The sequence below is a fragment of the Charadrius vociferus genome, unplaced genomic scaffold (assembly GCF_000708025.1).
Source record: "Charadrius vociferus isolate BGI_N301 unplaced genomic scaffold, ASM70802v2 scaffold958, whole genome shotgun sequence".
Taxonomy (NCBI): Eukaryota; Metazoa; Chordata; class Aves; order Charadriiformes; family Charadriidae; genus Charadrius; species Charadrius vociferus.
In genome coordinates, this window is record NW_009649741.1 from 659982 (window position 1) to 682449 (window position 22468).

The 22468-nt window shown below is 42.4% G+C and overlaps 1 protein-coding gene across 1 annotated transcript in view; it reads right to left on the minus strand.

Moving 5' to 3' along the window:
* Nucleotides 1–4063: 4063 nt before the first annotated feature.
* The window catches only part of LAMB4 (laminin, beta 4), a 42754-nt gene continuing 24349 nt past the window's right edge, over nucleotides 4064–22468 (minus strand). The window contains exons 20-33 of the mRNA XM_009890865.1: nucleotides 21717–21874; nucleotides 19890–20114; nucleotides 18547–18767; nucleotides 17222–17318; nucleotides 16492–16867; nucleotides 15976–16136; nucleotides 12802–13007; nucleotides 11703–11906; nucleotides 9957–10101; nucleotides 7926–8133; nucleotides 7154–7292; nucleotides 6740–6916; nucleotides 5583–5736; nucleotides 4064–4203 (exon numbers count right to left, since the gene is read on the minus strand). Coding sequence (XP_009889167.1) covers nucleotides 4064–4203; nucleotides 5583–5736; nucleotides 6740–6916; nucleotides 7154–7292; nucleotides 7926–8133; nucleotides 9957–10101; nucleotides 11703–11906; nucleotides 12802–13007; nucleotides 15976–16136; nucleotides 16492–16867; nucleotides 17222–17318; nucleotides 18547–18767; nucleotides 19890–20114; nucleotides 21717–21874 — 2611 coding nt within the window. The remainder of the gene's footprint in view (nucleotides 4204–5582; nucleotides 5737–6739; nucleotides 6917–7153; nucleotides 7293–7925; nucleotides 8134–9956; nucleotides 10102–11702; nucleotides 11907–12801; nucleotides 13008–15975; nucleotides 16137–16491; nucleotides 16868–17221; nucleotides 17319–18546; nucleotides 18768–19889; nucleotides 20115–21716; nucleotides 21875–22468) is intronic.

Consider the following 22468-nt stretch of genomic DNA (forward strand, 5'->3'; position numbering starts at 1 on the left):
CCCAGGGGCGGCTGTGAGGAGTGAATGGCTGTGCTGGAGCTGCCCCCACACTCCCAGCCTCTCACTTTGGTTCCCCTGGGGACACGGGGGCTTTGTCAGCTGGTGGCAGAGTCCCCTCGGCACACAGGGGAAAGGTTTACGGGTAAATAAACGCCGAGGAGCTGGTACAAAGAAGGGACATGCTTGAAGAGCGCAGCCCTAGCTGAGCACAAGCTGGGACAGATGCCTGGGTTTATACGCCTGCGTTTTGCTTGTGCACGTGTAACACGTAAACTTGTGTAAATCTTTACCAGGTACCCGTGTCCCTCAAGAACACTTTGCCCTCGTTATTTGCAGTGCCGGAGTGGAAACACACCACAGTCTGTCTGTCCCAGCAAACCCTGCCGAGGTAGGTAAATATGTTCATTCTCATTTTACAGATGGATAAGCAGAAACAGAGAGATACCAAGTGACTTGCCCTAAAGGTTAAACACCAGGTCTGAAACATAACCCAGTACTCCCGAATGAAGAAGTTGTGGGGCTGTTTCATTAAAGGTATCTGGGAAATTAAACCATTTTAAAGTGATGGGGCAGGTATTGTAATTCTAAATCTCTTCTGCAATGTGATCTTCTAAATTCACAGAACTAATTTAGTTTCATAATCTTGTCATGTAAATCACAGCAGGGCTTTGTTTTTAAGCCTCAGTACAACAAACATTTTTGTCCCGCTAACAGAAAATGTTTTACTCTACTGTGGTTAGACACTCCTCCAGTCCATGGCAGAGGGGCAGCAGCATCATTCCATGTGTGACTGTGCAAGGACAGAGTGTTTCATTGCCGCTGGATTATTTTCTGTCCTGTATTTTTTCAATTTGCATAGGCGTTTTCTCCTCTTTTTTTTTTTTTTTTCTTTTTTTCTTTTTCTGTTTCATAGCCTTGTAGAAGGTCCGTCCTCCCCTAAATCTAAAATGGGCTAAAGTTGCCCTCAGGAGCTCCTTGCTGGGGTGGTTAGGCTCTTTCCTGCTTTGCCATGGACGGTGTGACAATATGCTGCGCTTGTGTGACAACGCGCCTAGCGTGACCCTGCTGTGTGGTGTGTCAGGGATCTAGTTGGAGTTGTAGCCACGGACTGGGGTGACCACCATCACCCATGACCATGGTCACCTTTCAGAAGTAGCTGAAACCACCAGCAATCACTGTGTGAGTAATGAGGCGCAGTGAACTTGTTGGTGTCCATCCCTCTCTGCAGTGCTCGTGAGCAATAGCGAGTGGGAGTATTTTAATTTGATTCTTCAGCTGATGAAAATTCAGGTTTGTGTTGTGTCCTTTCCTTGCGGTTGGTGAAGCAGCTTTACAGCCTTGGGGTGTCTGTGTTTGTGCTGGGTTGGAAGTCTTCTCAAAGAACCAAATTTCAGAATTTGACCTCAGTGGAACCCACTTGATCACTCTTTTTTTTATAACACTGCAGTGGTGGAATGCCTAGCAAATAGAGCTGATGGGATAATTTTTGATTAAATATATATTTGATTATTAAATATATATTTGTGGGTTTGGTTAAGTGTTGTTTGCATTTTGATTAATGTCATTGAAGGCAAAATGCTCTACAGCAAGATAGTGATTTAAATATTTTTTTTTCAAGAAACAGTTTTCTGAAGCCACTCCTGCCCACCAGAAAGATGGCCAGGGGGAACTAAAAATAGGCAATTTTGATTTAGATACAGCGTTTTCCCACAAATTAACTTTGCAAAAACACTTTAAAAGTTTTTGTACTACTTCCAGTGGGGAAAGCTGCATGGTTGCAAACTTCAGAAGCTGACACAGGATGGATTTGGTGTTCGGTAGCTTCTGGCCCCATCAGGTCTGCTCGCTTTGTGTGCCTGAGCATGCTTGGAGGAAGGCAGGGGAGGTTAGACTCCACGCTGACTTTCTTTTTCCTGTTTCCGTTTCTCTTCCAGTGACTTCTGTTTCCCCCCATGGATACATCTCCCCTCCAGGCCTGTTTAACAGCATTGTGTTTACAGACTTCTCATCCTCGGGGCTTGTCAAAAGCCATATGGCAACACTCACAGCCAACAGTGGATTTTAGGAGGAAGTTCTCTTTCAACTTTCTGCTTGTGAATTCAGATTTTTAAAGCCATGAATGAAATAACTTTGGCTTATATGCAATTGGGAATTTCCATCTGAGTGCTTTAGTTTGCCTGTTTCAGTTGCGGTGCAGCAGGGCCGCATTAAAACCCACAGGAAAGCCTTCATTACCTGGAGACTCGTGTGTGAGCAGCTGAGTGAGTTGTGTGCTTCATGTAAAACAGAGATGCTCGATTTCATGATGGCAAAGTCAATCTAAACACACTCATCTAATTACAGCCTAGTAACTTATAAAGAAGCCTCACACCTCACAGGTGATTTTTTTAAAGTGCTAAAATTCAGAAAAAGCTAAACCGCAAATTACGTGCATACCTGCATTCAGGTGTCTTTGTTAGATTATATCGAAGTTATGATTTGATTCCATCATTTGCACAATAGAAGCTATTATATGGGTAATGCATGTTGCACATTGCCCCGGAGCACAGCTGGTTTGAGTTAGAGAAATATCTCTGAAATCTCATCTGTGCCAGCAATTCCCACCCAAGCCCCCCACCGCATACAAATGCTACTTTAGCTCTCCTAAACACAGAGTGATAACTATGGAAGGTTTATCTCCGTTGGATTGAAACAATGCTTGCTTTTAGATAAGGATAGTTTTAAGGGTGCTGCTGGCATGAGGACTGGTAAACACTAAGAGCCCGTATTCCTGCAGAGCATTCCTTGTTTTACAGATGTGGTCTGGGCTGCATCAGAGCTCTGAAGCAGCGCTGGGCTCCTCACCCAGCTGAATGAAGTCCATGATGGATGCTCACTGTGGGACAGTCCAGCCGGGAATGATACGACTGGATTTAACTGAGAAAAAGCCAGTCTGTTCAGTGTCCTGCAGGAGTATGTATACCAAGGGTGGGATTTTGAAACTGAGGCGTAGCTCCCTTCAGTCTTTTTAAAACCTTAGCCCTTCTGTAGCATTTGCTTAGCCCCAGTTTCCTTCTTTATATTAAAAAAAAAAAAAAGAAATATAAACTAAAATTTAGGACAATTCATGTGTTCTTTATGGCTACAAGAAACTGTTGAGTGAACTGAACCCTGTCTTCTGTGAAGTGCTGCATGTGGGAGAAGAGCTGGAGAAACTGTTTTTCAACTTTTGTGGCCCTTTAGGCTCACTGCTTAAACCTAAGAGCTGGAGTTATTCTCCAGTCATTGGTTGCGTTAACGAAAAATGTGGGAAACCCCTTATAAACATTAGAAATATAGGCATTGCAGGAGGGGCATTGACAAATTATTTTGAAGTTGTTTTCGGCATTATGCTTCTGTGCACTGCCATCCAGTGGGCACTGGGGAATTGGCTGCCTGTCGCCCACCTCTAATGGCCCAGCGCTGCACAGAGGTACTGCCTGTCGCTGTACATTTTCAGTGAACATAGGGGGACCCCCACATGCTCAGGGGTTCCTAGTGCCCCCCCTGCTGTGTCTCAGTGAAGAGATGGGGATGGAGGAGTGATGGTACCCTGGGGACGCCGCCGGTTGTCGGCAGAGATGGCTACAGAAGCCCGCAGCCCTTCATCTGTATCACTCCATCCCGGTCTGTGCAGCCCCATGCAGGGTCGAGGCGCAGCCGCAGGTTATTGAAGAGTTCTGCAGAAGACACAGGGTGTAGGGAGTCTGTCTGTGAGGCAGTTACCTGCAGCTCTCTGAGCAATCCCTCTGCATTTCCAACCCCCTACAGTGCAAAGCCCTAGGCTGTGCACAGGAGTGCATTACAGAGCTCCCCGACACTACCTCCTGATTACTCATTCAGCTGGTTTATTAAAAGGTATTTCCTATTTCCATATAAACTCAACTGGACAAAAAACCAAGAGAAAATTACCTTATTCACTGTGCCAAAATACTACAGGCACCTTCAGATGTATTTACAGAGGACAGCCCTCCATGCCAGGAAGCTCAGGAGGTGGTAAGCATGGAGACTTCAGTTGCATTTTACCTGATGGTCTGTTCAAGTCCTAACTTTTGCATGTTGCATACTTGCTTTCCTGCTCCGTGATTTCATTTTTAATGGCTATCACTTGTTCCTCTAGTTGTCTCAGTTGCTCTGCCTTGTCTTGTTTGGTTTGATTCAGGTCCTGAAGCTTCTTCTCCAAATCTGGAAGAGTAGAGACATGCAGTGATGCTCATATTTGTTGAGTAAGTAAAATCCAGGGTTAACAGCGTTCCTTTTCCCAGCACTTTTAGAGTCACTAAGCCCATTTCAAATGGGGAATGTTGTATATGCAACTGGAGAGAAAAGTCTGGCTTCAAAATAGCAAGAGAAATATGACAGCCTTAAAGAAATCAATTTCTCAGTATGTGCTTTTGTCCATCAACTAGGATGGGGCAGGACAGGGATCTCTTAAGAGTTGGATTAAATGGAAACACTCTGAGGAACAGTGTGTCCACTGGTGTGTGTAAAGCCTAGACAGTTTGGGTGTAACGGGCTTAGGTCCCCCTCATTTACAGGAATGTTTTCTGATGGTCCCTGTGAAGCGACACGAATGTAAACATACTGGCAATGAGTCAAAACCACATTATTCACTGCCTGTTTCCAATGCACTTATCATCAGGGCATTGGGAGTGACTGAGATGCTCTTAATGCTTCTCTTCAGGGTGTATGCTCAAAATATTTGACTCCTGTCCTGAAGAATTTGCTCCTGGGATAGAGGTTCTGTCTCAGTTTTGCTGATGTTACACGGTATTTTCGGATGTCAAACCTGGCAGGATCCTAGTCCCAAAGATTCCCAATGGGAATGCCCAGACCTTCACTACAGGCAGAATTAGGTTCCCTGTGTGCAATTACATGAGATGTGCTCTTCCTTTTTGGTGACCCTCTAAACCCACCCGAGGGGCTATGTGAGAACCAGTGCCGGTACAGCCACAGCAGCCATGGTCTCTGCTGCCCGTGACTCCTCTGCCTCTCAGCCATGGCCCTGCAGGTCCAGGGCACATCAGCTTCAGTCTCCGCAAGTCGGTATTTGTACCTGGCTTGTTCTGCCATTGATCAGAGATAATGTCTGAAGGGGAACAAGTATGGAGTGATGGAAAACAGCTACTCTGCAGCTCTGTAACACAGGCCATCACTCAGGTGATGTAAGAAAAGAGAGAGCGCAGAGGAAAGATTTAAGGTCCAAATGCCCAAAGGAAGTGCATAAATCAAGGCTTCCAGCTAAAACTGCAGCCAAGTTTTATGCAGATTTTGCACTTGTCCTGTTTTTAAACTGTCTGAATCAAATCACTGGAAGTGCCTGTGTGGATACTTCTTAAACTCTGCTTATAGCAACCAATTTATGTCAGAAAAAGTACATGAGACAACTCAATTCAACTACTTTTAAACTGTTCGAGTAGCTTCAAGCAGGGATTTTCACCAGTAAAATTGTTTTAAATCTTATTTCAGGTGAATTTAGTCTGTTAGCGTCTGTCGGCAGGGACTTCAGTTTAATTCATGACTGTCACAATTTTCACTGCTCTCTATGGAAGTAAGAACACCACCTGTTAATCTTTTAATTTTTTTTTCAGTCTCTTCAGCCAGTTTTTCTGCTTCTTCTTTCAGCTGCTTCACTTTTTCTAGTGTTACTTTTGGAGTTCCTTGGGCTTTCAGCTTTTCTTGAAGAATGATGTACTTTCTTTTAATGTCAGCAAATTCCTGTAACAAAATGCCGTTACTTAGTTTAAGAGCATCTCATAATTAATCTGGCATACTGAAGGAAATTTTTTTACCATCCTCTTTGAACCAAGCTTTAAATCTCTCATTCTCTTAAATCTTAAAAAAAAAAAAAAAAATCCATGAGTGTACATTAAACAATGCTTTGTAAACCTGATAAAATCAATTAAAACGAACTGCCAGTGTAATAATCTAAGGGGGTGGGGACGTAAAGACAATATCATTTAAGATTTTTAAAGCTTCTACTGTTTTTACTTCTTTTAATAGGGCTTTTCTGTAAATTTCATTTTGGCATGAGAATTAATTAAAATTTAATTAATTATATGTAGCAACATTGGATTTTTTTTTTTACATTTTTGGCCATAGTAATTTTTACTGGCTGGTCCATTCCCTGCTGATTTAGGTTGCTGTTGAGCCTGCAGCTTAGATTTCGACTAGGTTTCTTATAACCTGGAAGCTTGGTCATGCTCCAAGCTTGCCCTGAGGGTGCCTGGTTCTCCTTGCAATTTTAGCAAATTTCTAGCTGCAGTCTCAAAAATTGGAGCTACTGAAAAGCAGTCAGCCAACCAAAAACTCCAAGTAACTCCCACAGCAATTTTCTCTGAAGAAAAATGGCATGGGATGAATGGGCAGGCTGCTTCCATCACAAATCTTAATATCTGGTTTTGTGATTTGTTCTGTTGTGTTTACTGGTGCCCATGGTGACTATGAGTCTTATACACACTGCAAGGAAAAATGTCACCGAGTAGCCAGAGAAATGTGTATGTTTTCTTTCATTCAGGCAAACAGAAGTGTTGTATGCCAGAAGCCTTAAAATAAAAAAAAGAAATTATTCTTAACCTGTGACATTTTACACTGCGTGGCATAAGGAAAACATTAACAGTTTTGAGGAGAGCAGGGTAATGCAATTACACTTCTGAATCAAAAGTACTACTAAACATGGAGGGAATCTTTTTTTCCCTTAACATGTGACAGAAAGGCTCACATTATCAATATTCTGGGCTTGCTTGTGTGCTGCTTCTGCCTCTGCTCTTGCCTTTGTAGCTTGATTCTTGTTCATCAGCATTTTTGCCTGCAATGTGGCAATTTCATCTTCCATCTCTGACTGTTTTGCTGACAAGTCATTTAGTTCGTCGCTTGTCTTGTTCATTTGGTTCTCAGCCTAAAACAGAGCAATTGAAGGCTGTGGTTTCTTATGCAATGTCCATCCAGCTTGTAGAGCGTGGTAATGAGGGAGATTAATGTCGATTAAGAAGAGACCCTTAAACATTATGGAGTCAGTGTCATATCTGCATGATGTTCTAGTTTTATTTATTTAAGTTTACACTGAGGAAACTTTGCGATGAAGTGTCTTTTTCTAAAATGTATATAGTAAATAAAAAGATTTACAGCAAGATACCTGTGAGATTTGCGTTCTGATGCCTCGTATCTCCTCATTTAACTTTATGAAGGTGTTTTTGGAGTGTCCTTGGGACTTCACAACATTTTTTAGTTTATTATTAATTTCATCCACAGGTGGAAGAGCTTTAGCTGCTTTGCTAAAATGGAAAAATAGAAGAACGTGTAGTATCATGGTGTAGAGAGCAAAGCAAGAACACGTTTCAAATGCACCCATGCTCACATGCAGAAATGTTCCCTTGAGTCCAACAACCACTGTTAAAATTGTGGTTCGTGAGTTGGCAAAGCAAAATCTCAGTAAGGGACTCCGTGTGGGAGCACGTGAGCTGCTGTATTAAAGGTGAGGCTGGATGCTGTGGGCTGCCTGGTGGTGCACTGGGAGTAAGGAAAACACAGGTGAACATATTTTCTCCCTCCCCAATTCTTGTTGGTTCTTTCTCACCCATGTTTAAACCTCCTAGTGAACCAGATGTAATGTTACACTAGGTCCAGTGTGGAAGTAAGTGGCTGCTTTGGCCTCTTTGACTCAGCAGGCAGAGGAGCCAAGAGCTGGCGGGAGCTGCCTCCCTGCGGCCTGTTGGCTCCCACAGCTCAAGCAGTCGTGGCTTGTTCCTGCTGGAAAGGCCCTGTGGAAACGGCAAGCCGAAATCTGCTGTCATCTGAACTTTTCCTCCAGTGTTACTAGGATACTGCCTGGGGTATGGGGCAGTCCTAGCATGCCCAGTGCCCCCCGAGCTGGAGTTGGCACATCAATACAAGTATACCCTACTCACTCTGCTTCTTGTGCCTCCACCAGCAGCGTCCGAGCTTCCTCCCTTTTTCTGTTTCTCTTATTTGCACTCAGTTTGTACTTTTCACAGTGGTTCATAATGCTCCTGATTTTGCCAAGCATGCCTGTGAGCTCTCGTGGAGTCAGGGAAAGGTTTATTTGCAGAACATAATTTGCCACCTTCTCAATGTCTTCTGGAGGCGCGCTCTCATCTGCAACAGAAATGGAGCTGAAGGTATCCTGAAGCAGCTCTTTCCTCCCAGTGAAATGTAAATGATCATTATGGCTGCCTACCCTTTGAGTTATGTGGGAGAATAAAGCTGACAGGCACAGCAAGGGGGTAAGAGAATTATCTCCAACATTTTGAATTTAATATTCTGCTTCCAGGTACTGCTGTTAGTGTTGTCAGAACTGGCTAAAATGAGGATTTGAACCCACTTTGAACTGGGTTATTAAAATTCTGATGTAGAACTGAGCCCATGGAAGGTTTTAAATCGGTGCATGGCACAGCTAGATGTGTCAGAGTCCATTTCTCCCTTGGTCCCCAGATCAAAGAGGTGCTGGAGAGATTGGGGTGTGAATGGAGCTTTCCAAGCCAGCCAGTGGGTGTAATCCCTTCCCTGGAGTCGACACAATATTGAGAAAGTGGTTCCTTCGCTGGTTAATGAGAAAGGCTAAGCTACAGAGGGAACTTGGGTCAGACTGAGATAGGATGGGAATTTACAGTAGAAAAAATTTCTTTTGACAACTCCCCTTACAAACGAGCTCATCCTAGTTCTTTGCTAAGAGGCACAGGCACACAGAATAGTCAACGCCTTGTGAAGTGTCATCATGATTTCTGTTTTCTGCTCACTTCCCTTTACAGACAAGACCTTGGGTGATAAACCAGTTGAAACAAATGTTTGTGCTAATGCTCCAAAGTAACTCACCAAGAATTAAATAGAAGACATTTACTGTACAAACAGTAGTGCATCCCTGAGAACTATTTTCTGTAGAAATATATTAATCTAAAATTACCATTTGTGTCAGAGTAGGGTACAGCAGATTTAATGTCACTGTACGCATCTCAGCTGTTACTGTTCTTAAACTTAAATTTACAAAACAAAAATTCACGAAAAAATGCTTTTATAATTGTTAGTAAATGCTGTATGTCTACTCAGAAACATAGAAGAGCCAAAAGGGGAATTTTCAATTGCTATCAAATAAAAATCTGAGAATCTTAAGGACTTCAAATGGAGTTTTTCTTCCAATTCAATAAAATAACTTAAATTTTCCCAAACAAAAGAAGTCCTCTGCCCCCGCTCGCATTTGGATGTAGAGCTATGAATGCCAAAGGACTGCCAACGTCCAATCCTTAGAAATTTATGAGATCAGCTACATTCAAGAGATTAAACAAATCCCACCACATTTGAACTCCTTTGATGTGCATCTGGTAAAAAAAAACTTAGGGTCCATTTCTTACGGCATTTTTCTGCAATCGTGAGGGTGGAAAAAGTCTTAGGGTATATATGGTTGTTTTATTATTTTTTTATGAGAGCTGTGAAGTTCTACCAGAATCCTTTGATTCCTCAAGTTACAGCTTTACGGAGATGATGGAGCGGTATGTGTCCTAATTCCCACGCTCCCTAAGGAGAGGGTCTATTTACGGGCCTGGAAGAAGGGGGTGGAATAACAATTTGAGGATGCATTGGACATGCCTGGTCATTATATGTTGTATGAAATTATCTTAGTAGTCCTTTATTCAGATAAACCAGGAACTGAGGGAATTACTTGCATGCTTCAAATTAAGCACAATTAAGCATAACAAAAGATGACAATCAGAATGTAACAGATCTATTGGAAAATGAATACAAAGTATGGTCACCTGGAAGAAAGGAGCACTAGAAAAGAAGGGATTGAAAAAAAGTTGCACAGATCAGGAGATAGACAAGAAATTTCATGTGTATACAGCTAGATAGTTTTCTGGCTGTCTCTTATGCTATATTATATTGGAATATATATTAAAAATTAGTGAAAAAAAACTTTGCATATTTACCTAACAAGAATTCTTTCACTTTTTGGATGAACTTCTTAGTGATCTCTCTGTCAACTTCAATTTGATTCTTAGCCCTCTCCAGTTGTCCATTAAATTCTAAGCCTTTCAACTTGCTGTCTTCTGCCATTTTTCTAATGCTTTCAACCTGGAAATATTATTAGAAATAGCAGTGCCACTTTCTGGAGGTTGTCAATCATTGCTTGGCAAGTTGAGCTCTGACACAAAGATAATTTCGATCCATGCCTCAGCTGGAATCACTTCATGTGGCTTTGAAAAGTAGTAGGAGACCCCTTTGGGGAGCTCCAGAAGTTGCCACATCATGGCCTTCATCTGGTCCCAGAAAAAGCTTCAATCAAGCATTTTTTTCTCTCCACAACCACTGCTAAACCACAGCCACTTCCGTTTCTAAAAGGAGGTTCTGACTGTTATTTTCTGTTGCAGTACTGCAGCACGTCAGTGATCTGATTCAGTACAGAAAAGGCACGTAATTTCATTTGCCTTTTCACATTGGACTTGCTGTTAAAAATACACTTAAGAGTACCCAAATAAGGAAGGTAGAGTTTAAGGCTTGTCTTTAAAAGTTACATTTTGCCATTAAATTAGTATTCTTGATAATTTAAATGAGAGCTTTAGATCAGTCATTGAATTCCAACAATATTTTGCTTTGCTAGGAGTGATGCTTTGCCCTAAGGAGATGCACAGGTACTGCCTCTCTGCAGTCTGTGGAGGGAAAAGATTCACTGTTTCCCCACGCAACAAGAAAAATGGTGGTGTTTTCACTTCTGAAACATCTCAAAATACTTCACTCGTATTATCACAGAGCTGGCTGAAGCTTGTGAGTGCCAAAGGCCACATCCTGACAGCCCGGCACTCGGCAGCCTGGCCCTCACCACCTCGGCAGATGCCTTTTGCTGCTACCCCTTAGTGTCTTGGGGCCTCAGGCATGTGCCCCCATTGCTCATTTCTAAACCCGTTAGCTGTGATGCAGAGTGTCACAAGCATTTTAAAGAGAGGAAATGGATGCCCCGGCACCCTGCAGGGACAGAACAAAGCCACAGCAGAATGACATTTCTGTTGGAAAATGTGTTTTGCCTATAACTGTAACAGGCATCATCTCTGATTGTTAATGAGAACAAACTGTCTTTACTGGTATTTTGGGATTTGTCCGTTTTGTTTCCTTGGCACAGGTTGCATTGGCCGCACTTTGCTTATTTTTCAATGCTACTGTGCAATACGGCTGAATACTTAATGCCCTTCTAAGCATCACCAGGGGCAGAAAAGCTTCGTCTTGAAATTATTTGAAAAAATTATTTAATGGCAAACATAATAGTCATATGAAGTTGTATAAATAGAGCTTAACACTATGCAAAGTAATAATCCCATTGCAATAAGCACGGGCCATACTCAGGCTACTGACAAATGGTGCCATTTGAATCTTTCCCAGTAGAAATATAAACAATACTAGCCTGATTCCCCCAGCTTCCATAGGCACAGGGCACCATGACCTGTGAGATCTTGGCAGCTGTGAGGAAGAGGAAGGCATACCTAGAGCCACAGTCTCGTGGTGGGACTGGCACCTAATACTCCTGGTACTGAACAATGATAGGTCTGTGATGTTGGGACAGGGTCCGTTGCTATGTCACTGCCCTTTGTCCAAGGAGCAGGTGAGGTTTTGTAGAGTTGTGACCTTCCAAATCTCATCCTCCACCCATTTCACTGAACAAATGTAGGTTTGATATACAGCACCTGATTCTCAGGTTCCCGTAGCTGAGTAGTCAAGTTATTTAGCAACATAGCAGTCTCGTCAGCTTTCCTGAAGGCATCAGTGGAGAGAGGAAGAGCTCCGCTGCAGTTTGGGCCACCGCACTGCCTGAGTCCGTGACTGTCCCGGCACAAAGCTCCCCCACAGGCTGCTGTGACACAGAGCTGGTCTCCTGGCACACCACAGATCTGCAATAAGGAAGATGCTTATGTCAGGACTCCTCTGGGGGCCTGTGATACACTCCTGGGGGAAGGAAGATGTTTGACATCATATGAACATTGAACATAGGATGGAATTTTCCCAAACTGATGGTGGTCTGGTCTCGCCAAAGATGGGTGTTGCTGTTCGTTACGGGTCCTCCTCCCCAGACTTTAAGCATGCAACAGCAGCCCATGGCTCCGAGCATCCTTGCAGGAGCCATTTGTTGGGCTCCATGTGTTGCACTAAGACCCTTGCTTCACTCCTCTATGGCAAAAGGGCTGAAATTATCCCCTGTCCATATCTAGCACATGGGTCAATGGCTTGTTCTAGAGGATCCAGAGCACCTCTTACACAACGTGGTACCATGTCTAGCCCTCTGTAGAGTTTGACACAGATGTTGAGACTAAAGGCCTAGATGGATGATCTCTTCCAGATCTGGCAGGGCTGGCTGAAGGTGCTATCAGGTATTCATTGCCGCCCTGCAGAAAGGCAGAAATCCCTTCCTCTCCCATGGGTGATGCAAAGGATACGTGAGCACTCCTCATCTACTCCAGAGCAAAGTTGTTCTGTTTAGTTTAAGTTACTGATGGGGAAGACTGGGCTTAATCTTTATGAATTTACACTGATGTTCTCTTGAGACTAGAGAGTGCTTAAACAGTTCCTTGTGCTGGGTCTGCCCTGGGAGCAATGGTTTCCAGACGGGTGGTAATAACCACAGCTGAGAAGTGCAGCTGTTTCTGACATGACTGCATGTCTGTGCCAGGGAAGTGTCATTTTCCAAATTTAAAAATGCATGTAAGCACCCTTTTAAAATAAAACCTGCTAAGAGCATCAAAAAAAGAGATTTTTATTTAGCTCACATTCAAAATTCACAGCGCCTACCTTTTCATTCAAGTTTTGGATGTTGAGGCTCTTGATCATCTTGAGCTGTTCCAACACATTGCTTGCTTTCAAGGCCTGATGGCCCAGCATAGCAAGCGCGTGGTTCCTGGCGTACTCTGAATATCTCACAATAGGGGTTGTCCCACTGGTCTTCTGTTCTGCCAGCAATGATACTTCAAAGTGTTTCCTAATGTTGCTGATGGCCTCTGTAGCAGCAGAAATAGGGTTTAGTACCAACTGTAGTTTGGTTGCATTTAATTAATGTATTTACTTGAATTCTGGACAAATGATGAGTGACAGATGATTCAGTTTGTTGTCTCTGGTGTTTGATTTGGGACAGCAGGGAGGGACAGGAGCTGTCATTTCCTCAGTCAAACTTTTTAATCCTTTACTCAGCCAGTTGCCAAACAGGAATAGTTATTGATACTCATAAAACCTGCTAAAACAGATGCAAATACAGTAGATCCCATGTCATTCTTCAGAGTCCAAGGTGTATGAGAAGCCAATGGAAGATACAGAAGTATAAAAGGAATCCCATTAATGATGCAAACTGCTACTGATCGGCATTCATCAGTAGCTGATACATTGCTGCTGTTGTTGATTTGGTAAAGCTCCTGTCATTTATGCTGTTTTGAAGTTTAGGCAGGAGAACTGTTTCTGCCAGTTGTAAAACCTATGAAATGATCAGCTCTCTGATTGTGAGTCAGGAAAGCATTTGTCCTGTTGGTTCAGCATAGCACCCAAAAGTTAAATGGTCTGCTGAACTAAGGCCAAAATTTAGACTACAAATTGGAATTTATGAGTTTTCTTTGGCTCTGGAAAATCCAATTTCAGGGTTGATGCATTTAAAAAAAAAAAAAAAAAAGCATTTCCATGATAAGTTTGTAGGCCAGGCAAAAAATACTTTTCAGCAAGAAGCTTAGTGTAAGCTTTGCCTTAAGCAGACTTAAAAGGGTTGGAGAATATTACATTTTTTGCAGGACTCAGGCCTTTTGCAAAACACATAATTTAAAGCTGCTGCTGTTGAGGCTTCCCAGATCTCCAGAGAACCCAAAATTGTCCCCAAATCCCCAGGCAGAATTATGTGCAATGAGCCAGAACTGATGTGTCGGCAGTGAAAAAGCATTAGAGGTCATTGATTAACATCTCTCTTTGTGCTAGTAATCGACTCAGTTACTAGTTGAAGTTAATGACAAGGCAGTTGTCTAGTCCTGCCTGCTTTGCATCAGGCTTTAAAGCCCTTGGCCTTGCTTTGATTGAAGCTGAGCAATATTTAGTTATCGTGTGGAACCAAGGCTGTTTATTTTATCTTGTAACTCTTGGAAACAATGTACAGTTTAAAGTTAGGTCCTAGTACAAAATACCTGGCAAGAGGCTGCTGTAACTCCATATCTAAGCCAGAGACTGTTTTCTGTACAACAGTTCCATTGCAGGAATATTTTACAGTGGTTCAGCTCTGCATTAAGTGGCCCAAATGCATTTTTCATGCTTGGTTTGTGATGGAGCTGTAGAGCTTCCAAGTTCCTTTACGTTAAACACAGCGTCTTGGCACTGGCTTGATTTAGAGCCTAGGAAGCTGTACTCACTGCATTACCATACCACGGTGGCTGCAAAGCCAGGGGCCAAGGCTGGAAAGCCATAATTTAATGACATCTCATAAACTGCAAACATTCTTTTAGGGATACTTATGTAGTTTTCTCCAGTCATTTTAATTCATCATTAGATATTGACACTTCCAGGTCAGCCAGCTGAATGTATGCTTGTGAGGAAGTCTCTGAGTCCTGATCCTCTGCAAAGAGAGGTAGGTAGGAGCCTGTTCCCAACATGTGTCCAGGGCACAAGTGCCAAATATGCATTAGATGGTGTACATGGCCATATCCTGCTCTCTCCCAGCAAAAAAGAGAGAGGAAAAAGCAGACAAAGCCATACCAAGGATGTGCTGCTGGTCCCAAAATGAAGATGGGGTGAGGGAGCCAGGCTTTCTCCCGGATACCAGAGAAGCTGGTTATCTTGAGGGAAATGTTATTTCTGTGCTATTAGATGCTTGGTAGCAGGACCAATGAGTATTTGTGGCCCTGACCAGAAATTCAGCTTAAATTCAAGGTCTTCCCCTCCCCACACCCCCAAGTGCTTTTTATAGGGCTGTTTATCTGTCTCCTGAGGCTGAAAGCTGAAGCGGCTTTGGAACATGACCAGAGAGCACCATGGATGCTTCAGCTGCACATCCACTGACCTCCCTGGGATTTATTGTCTCTTTGCCTTCCTGCCTTTCTCAGAGTCTGCACAAGACGGTTGAATTGGGAAGCGGAGCCTGGGAGAGCTGTGCTGACCGCTTGCATGGGGTTCTGAGCGGAAGAGCCAGCGCCGGGGGCACTGCCAAGTAAAACAGGCAGGGAAGCCCTAAATCTTAATTAATCCCTCTTTTCCCCTCTTCCTTTTTGCTTGGCTTTGTATTCCGTTGACTTTTCCTTCTTTTTTTTTTCAATCTGCTGACGATCTCCTGCCACTGTGGATGATCTAGCATCTGTTTGAGATCCCTGACTGTTACAGCCCCATCTTTCTCCAGGAATCAATCTGCGACATTGTCATTACTGCTATTAGCAGCTGATGGAGACTATACTTAGCTCAAGCACAGACAGTGTAATTCTTTCAAAAATGGCAAGGAACTCAGTTCTGACTTCACATTTTTTCATGATGGAGAGCTAGTTCCTTACCACATAAAGTCATGTACTTTCCCATGGGAACACTAAGAAAGTTGCACTATGACTTTCTCTTTTAATTAAACAAACCATTGCTGTGCAACATTCTTTAAGTATTGCTAAGAGCAAGAGGAGGAAGAAGTGGTGAAAAAATCCTTTGCTGTTCTACTCTATGATCTGTGAGTCTATATGGTGAAACTGAGTGGCTTTTAAATCCTGATGTAAACATTGGGATTCATGAGACTTCTGACTGATGTGATCCTGGCACATGCATCTGAAACTTAAGATGCTAGAAATCATGGCATTTTGTGACAAAAGGGAGTTTGGAATGTTGTTAGTATTTACATTTTTGAGCTATCATAGGAAGATAAAATCTAGGGTTCTTTGAAATGTTGTATGGTTTGATGGTAAGAAAAACATTCTGAAATTTGACGGAAAATATTCACCTATTTCAATTAATTGCTGGCTGCCTTACCTTTGAAGTTCAGGTAATGAAAACTTTCATGCAGATGTATTTTCTGTTGTAGAAGTTCATACACTAGATCAGCTTCTTCCCCAATGTCTTCTATGTTCTTGTTGAGGTCAGGAAGCTCATAGAGCATACTGCGAAGGGGATCCATTTGTGCAAATTTTTGTCTGAAAAGGATATGACAGTTATGCAGAAGTCAGACTGGATTGTTCTTAAACTAGAACTGAGATACACAATAATTTAGAGGACAAGAGATAAATTTCTAAATGAGCAGAAAAATTTACGTGTAATGGCTTATTTAGAAAACCCTTAGGATGACCTGGAAAATTCCAGCATTTAAGTATATGTTTGTGGGGGATAGATAATAAATAAAAGGATTATTTTGTTCACAGATCTATTGAAAACAGTGACTTCGTAGTCATGCATTGGGGTGCTGATCAGAAGTGGGACTTGATGTGTAGGGATGGCTGGTGGAGCCTGGGGGAAGGCTGGGGATTCTTTCAGCAGCAGCTGAGCCCTTACTGAATGTAGCCCTGAAAATCCTTGATGCCTGGGAGGGCCTCCAGTGAAAGAACAGGATGTCTCAAAATTCTTTCAATTTCGGAAATGGCATCTTCAAAGGCTTTGAAGCGCATGTCACAGCTGGGCATTCGTCCTCCTTTATCTTCAAGATTTGCAGCAAACCTCATTAACCCCTGAACAGTCTGAGCGAGGGCAGAAATTTCAGTATCCCACTGATCAAAACAAAGATGACACTGACGGCAAGAGGGAAAGTCTTTCTCAAAGCCACGGCTGCACTGGTCACAGAACCGGCCGGTGACGCCAGCGCGGCAGTTACACACGCCGGTGGCTTTGTCACACTTGGGCTGGCCGGTTCCCTCTGGGTTACACTCGCACGCTGCAAGAAAGGGACAGCAGGTTACATACAGTTGTTCCTGTTCTGTGGGATTAACACATGCAAAAGGTACCATCATGCATTTCAAGACAATAAAAGCAAACCAGTGTTTGAGTTAGAACAAAGTGGACTGCCTGGCTAATGGCTCTACTTCATCTCTAACTTCCATGGTCCCATCATAACTGTAGAAAGAACAATATAGATAATTAATATCAACATGTTTATCCATCTCATACACACAAATGTATGAAAGCCTGCTTCTCTAGATGTATGTTCCATCTCCCCTATGAATATAAAAGGTAAACGTTTCTTTTGAGGCAGTTTCTAATCCAGTTGTCCCCACTTAGTAATACTTACAAATGCAATGCATCTGGGGGTTGCCAAAGTAATTTTCCTCACATTCATCACAACATCTTCCGCTGTAACCTATCTTACATGGACACTGGCCTGTAAGCTGTAAGGACAATTAGGATTAAATAACTTCCTGTAGCATCATAGGGCTGGATACACATTATTTACTGGGTTTCTTTTTCTTCCTGCAACTTATGTCATATAGCTGTATAGGGACTGCAATGATACTGCTTGCACGCAGTCTTTAAACACCATGGTTTATATAGTGTTGGCCCACATTTCCCATCTTCCTCCTGAAGGTTGTGAAAACCAAATGGACTTCGAAAGGTGGCTTTACTTTACTAATATGAAAGATTTTATAAGTCCCAGTCTACAGATGCTCTTTGAGAACTCATCCTCTGACTATGATCTGAGAGGATCATTTTCCTTTGCAAAACAGATTAATCTCTTATTTTTGCTGGAGCAAACTACTCATCTTAACATTTCAACTTTTAACTACATGATATATTAACTGTAACTGAAAACCTCAAGGGTACATTACGCACATTGCCCTAGAAAATTTATTTTGGAATTCAGCTATTAAATTAAACTGCAGGGAATTACAGCTCTGATAACTGGTACAGCACAGAAAAGCAGTAGTAGTTCTTTGAGTTTAAGAGCTACATTTGCTAGGAAAAATAATAAATCCACGAAATAAATGGGAACAAATGGAAAGCATATTGAAAGGAAAATGTGAAAGCACATCATCAAGAGCTTGGGATAAGCTCCTGGTGCTCTGAAGTCAATAGCAAAATTGCTGTTGATTCCATGGGACCACAATTTCACCTCTCTATTCTGAAATACTGTTTTATTTTTTCCACATTCTAGCCCTAAAAAGTGGACTGGAATTAAAGATAAGAAAAGGTACCGTAGCAGTCTGATAGATGAGGCACGATTAATGTAATGGCTACAGCTACTACTTTATGAAATTAAACAATAAAAAAATACTCATAAGACTCTTGGGTCCAAGCCTGGACTTCCTTCTTCCGTATACATCTATTTACGAGACAGTTTTTTTTCCTATGTGACATTTTCTTACAAAGTATTTCTAAGATCCACTTGACAAAGAAACATGCAGGCAAAGAGAAATTGCTTACTAGAAGAGACACGTTATGAGAACAGCACATTTGATACAATGGCTCAAAGTGTGATCCCACTAACTGCAAACTTCCAAAGGCCTCTTGTTTTCAGGGACCGTGACAAAAAACTATCCTCATTTATAAGAGGGTACCCACAGTGCCATGCCAAAACACCACCACCCTGGTTCCTAGAAAGCAGAGTAATTTTCTTGCCTGGTTGCACTGGTTGCTTTGGGAATTTTTTGGATCACAGTCACAGATCTGACATCCTTTTCCACTAGCCAGGTCCCAGTAGCCAGAGGCACACCGGTCGCATGTCACACCCACCACATTGGGCAGGCAAGGGCAAGCTCCCGTGGCTGGATGACACAGACAGACTGCGTCCCCCCCCGGGCACATGGCAGGGCGAACACCCACCAGATTGCATGTGCACCCTGGAAAAAGAAGGACAATTATAATATAGATATAATATGGATAAAATATAAATATAAATATAATATAGATGATAATATAGACAGTTGATGGACAGTCAGAGCTGTATATAAAGCGTATATTGCAGGTTTACTTCCAGTAGCCTTGAACACATTTTTAATCTCATACAGTTGACCTGTCTTTCTATAATAGCTTATATATAGTTTTGAGCAAACTTACTGGGAACTTTCAGTACTTCTACTACGAGCACAAAAAATGAAGGTGTGGTGAATTTTGAATCTTATTAGAATGAAATGTTAAATATGCTGGGTAAGGAGAAGGTGATTTACAGTAAGCATTATCCAGCGTGGGAAACCCCAGTAAGTCAAGTAAGATAAGAAGCCTTCCTTGTGAGGAGCCAAAAGCTCTTGCTTAACTATTTCTAATGGACATCTCCAAGAATGAACAAGGAATGGGCTTGAAGAGATTCCCAGAAAAAAAAGTTTCTTAAAATACCTACAATTGTCTGGCTTGTAGAAAATAGACTCTCAATAAGGCACATTTGTGAAAATAGCCTTTGAGAAATGTTGGGAAGGAACTTATGCCTTGCTTTTTCTTACACTCCTGCCTTTCTGTTACAAGTGCTGAGCTATTTACAGTGTCCTCATGGAGTCTATTAAATTTCCTCAACAGTGTCGTTCTAGACACTTAATGAAAACATCTGGTGAGGCAGACAGCTCAACAAGGGATCATCTGGTTAACTGAGCATTGCTTAGCTGGCATCAGTCAGCAACATGGATAAACAGTTATCTTTGATTCCTTTACTTTCGATTCCTTCCTGAATGGGCTGAATGCACATTTATTTTTCTAACAGAGTACTGATTTTGTTTCACAAATTAGTATTTCCTAGAAGTGATATTCAGTATGAGATTTAGTGAGACTTGGATGACAAAGAATTTAATAGATGCCATATTAACAGTTATTTGTGTCACTGGATATAAATACATTTAGTATTCTCATATTTCGCTCCATCGATCTGCTTTAGTTTTTACTGTCCCTCCAAGGGCTAACCTCTCCCTGTAGACTAATTTCTTTAAAACTTTTCTTTGCAGCAATACACCGTTGCAGAGCTGTTGCTTACTTACTTCGACAGTTTTGATCGAGGGCTGAGCCAAAATACCCTGGTTTGCAGAACTGGCAGTTTGCTCCATGGGTATTGTGTAAACACTTGGTGCATTCCCCGGTGACCCTGTTACAGGAGTCTGGGTCTGTCACATCGATGTTGTTATTGCAGGGACATAGCGCACAGTCAAGTCCGGGGCTGCTTGGGTTTTTGTAGAACCCACTAGGACACTTGTCACACTGGTTGCCTGTTGGAGAGGAAGGTAAAAATATTTGCTGGCTGCTGGGAATTCAAGTGAAACATGTAATTTCCAGTAATACTGTTAGAAGATTCAGACTGTCTGTTCCAATTGCACATTTTGAATGGAAAATATCCACCTGTTTGAGACCATTGCCGTTTAATCCTATGACCAGTTTAAATTACATCTCCCACACTGAAATCTGATGGAAATGCACTCTCCTCAACTCAAGTCGTCTTTACCAAAGAAATCCTTTCAGTAGGAGCAAATAGGTACTCCCTCACACAACACCTCCACACATCTTTTTCAAGCAAATTCCTTTCAATGGCAGTAGTGAGCATTGGCCATATTTGCAGGATTTTCCCTTGGGCCTTCATTCCGACAGCAGCATGGGAAGATGGTGTTGCCCTTTCCCAGAACAACCCAGAGCCCGGCAGACCTGCCCTCCCTTCTGTAATACAGTGGGGGATCCCCAGGAGGTCGGACAAGCTCTGGGACACTCTGTCCTTGCTTGCTGGCCATGGCAATTACTTCTGCACGCCATCCCAATGCCCGCCCTGATTGGGGTGCTACCTCTCTGCATCTCAGAAACCTTTCTGGGCAGGCTGGTGTTGCTGCAACCTCATCCACTGGCTCACCCTCAACCAAGGCCTCTGCTCCTTCACCGTGGTCCTCAGGACCATAGCCTTTCACAGTCTCAGAGGAAGTAAGCCCAGTGCCACAGAGGTGACCAAGAGCCTTGCTGGGAAGGAGGAGGAGGAAGAAAGCCCAGCACTGGGATTACAGTAGTTTGTGAGGACAGAAGTCCCCTGGGTGAGTACCAACAAGGATCGTTTTAGCCCCACAGGAATTACTCAAGCAAAACTGCTCTTGACTTATAAAGGAACCTGTCCTCAGTAAAGATGACAGCAGTGGTTTAGTTTTTGGCAGTGTTTTCCATTAGCATTTGCTTCCATCACTGGAGATCTTTCAAATACTGAGAGGGAGGGAAAAAGCTTCAGTTTTCCCTGCAGAAATTCAAGCTAAGTCAACAGGATCTTAGGAACAAAGGCATTCATTTGCTGCAAAAATATCTGCATTTGAGACAGCTGAGAACAAAACCCTCATTTCTAAAGTGACCATTTGAACAGTGAAACGGTCACTTTTGGGCATAACATCAAAGCAAGATTCTTCCATATGAGGAAAGATTTTCTCCAATTGGGAAATCTTATCAGCAATTTTTGATGCCCTGTTTTTTCTGATTTGGGCTTCCAACACTTGTTGTTCAGAGGTAACGAGCAGCTGCAGTTCTCCCTGGCTCTCCCCACAGGGTTAATGTAGTGCCCCTGGAAAGGAGGAGGTTTCCAGACTTTGCCATCAGATTGATCAGTTGCTTCACTGTGTCCACATAGGCAAATCCTTTTTTTCAAACACTAATTGCACAATTCCCACTCTTCTCAGTCAGGACTTCCCCACCTAATTTCAGTAAATTTGAGTATTAATTTTTCTTATCTATTTTATTACCATTACCTCATTGTCATTTCTGAACAGAGGATGGGTGGAGGGATGGTCATTTTTCTCTCTTACATTAATTGTAATAGAATCAAACCCAGTCCTTATTTTGCTTTTTACCTGAATATCCCTCGAGACAATTGCAGACTAGTTGTGCGGATTGAGAGTCCTGGTAACAGGAATGTGCAAAGTACCTATTGCTTGTAGGTGCTTCTGGGCACATGCATGGGCGGCAGGGTTCTCTGTTCAGAGGGTTTCCATAATAGCCGTCCATGCACCTGTGAAAGCAGTCAACACAAAGCAGCAGAAATCGTTGAGTGCTCCTTTCAGTCCCTACACATGAATCAATTTTTATGTATGGATAATTAATTTAACATTCCAGGTCATTGTAATGCTATCCCCATGAATTGGTACAGATATATCAAGCTTCAAAGGTGTTCTAAAATTGAAAATCAGAGCTGAATTCCCCAAATCTGGAGCAAAAAGAAAAAAACATATGTTTTCTTTTCAAGGACTATTTCTGAAGACTTTCACCTACTCTGGAACAACTTTAATCTAAATGATAATATATATGTATGACATATCACACATGCTCTGCCTGGACAGTTAAAAGCTGTGATGTAAAAATTCTGTATATTCACCTAACACCACGTATATTCATCTATTTCCATACAAACATACAAAGAGTGGTGGGCATGACATTAGAAAGGCAAATGGGCAAAAAAGCAACAATTCATTCAGAGCATTCAGACAATATTGCATATTTTAGATGCAGCATATGTGTTAAAATCAGCCATGTTCTGACACATTCTGCAAACCCGGGGTAATGGCTGTTTCAAGGTGGTGGTGGCTGTGCTGTTCCCTGGGGGGGG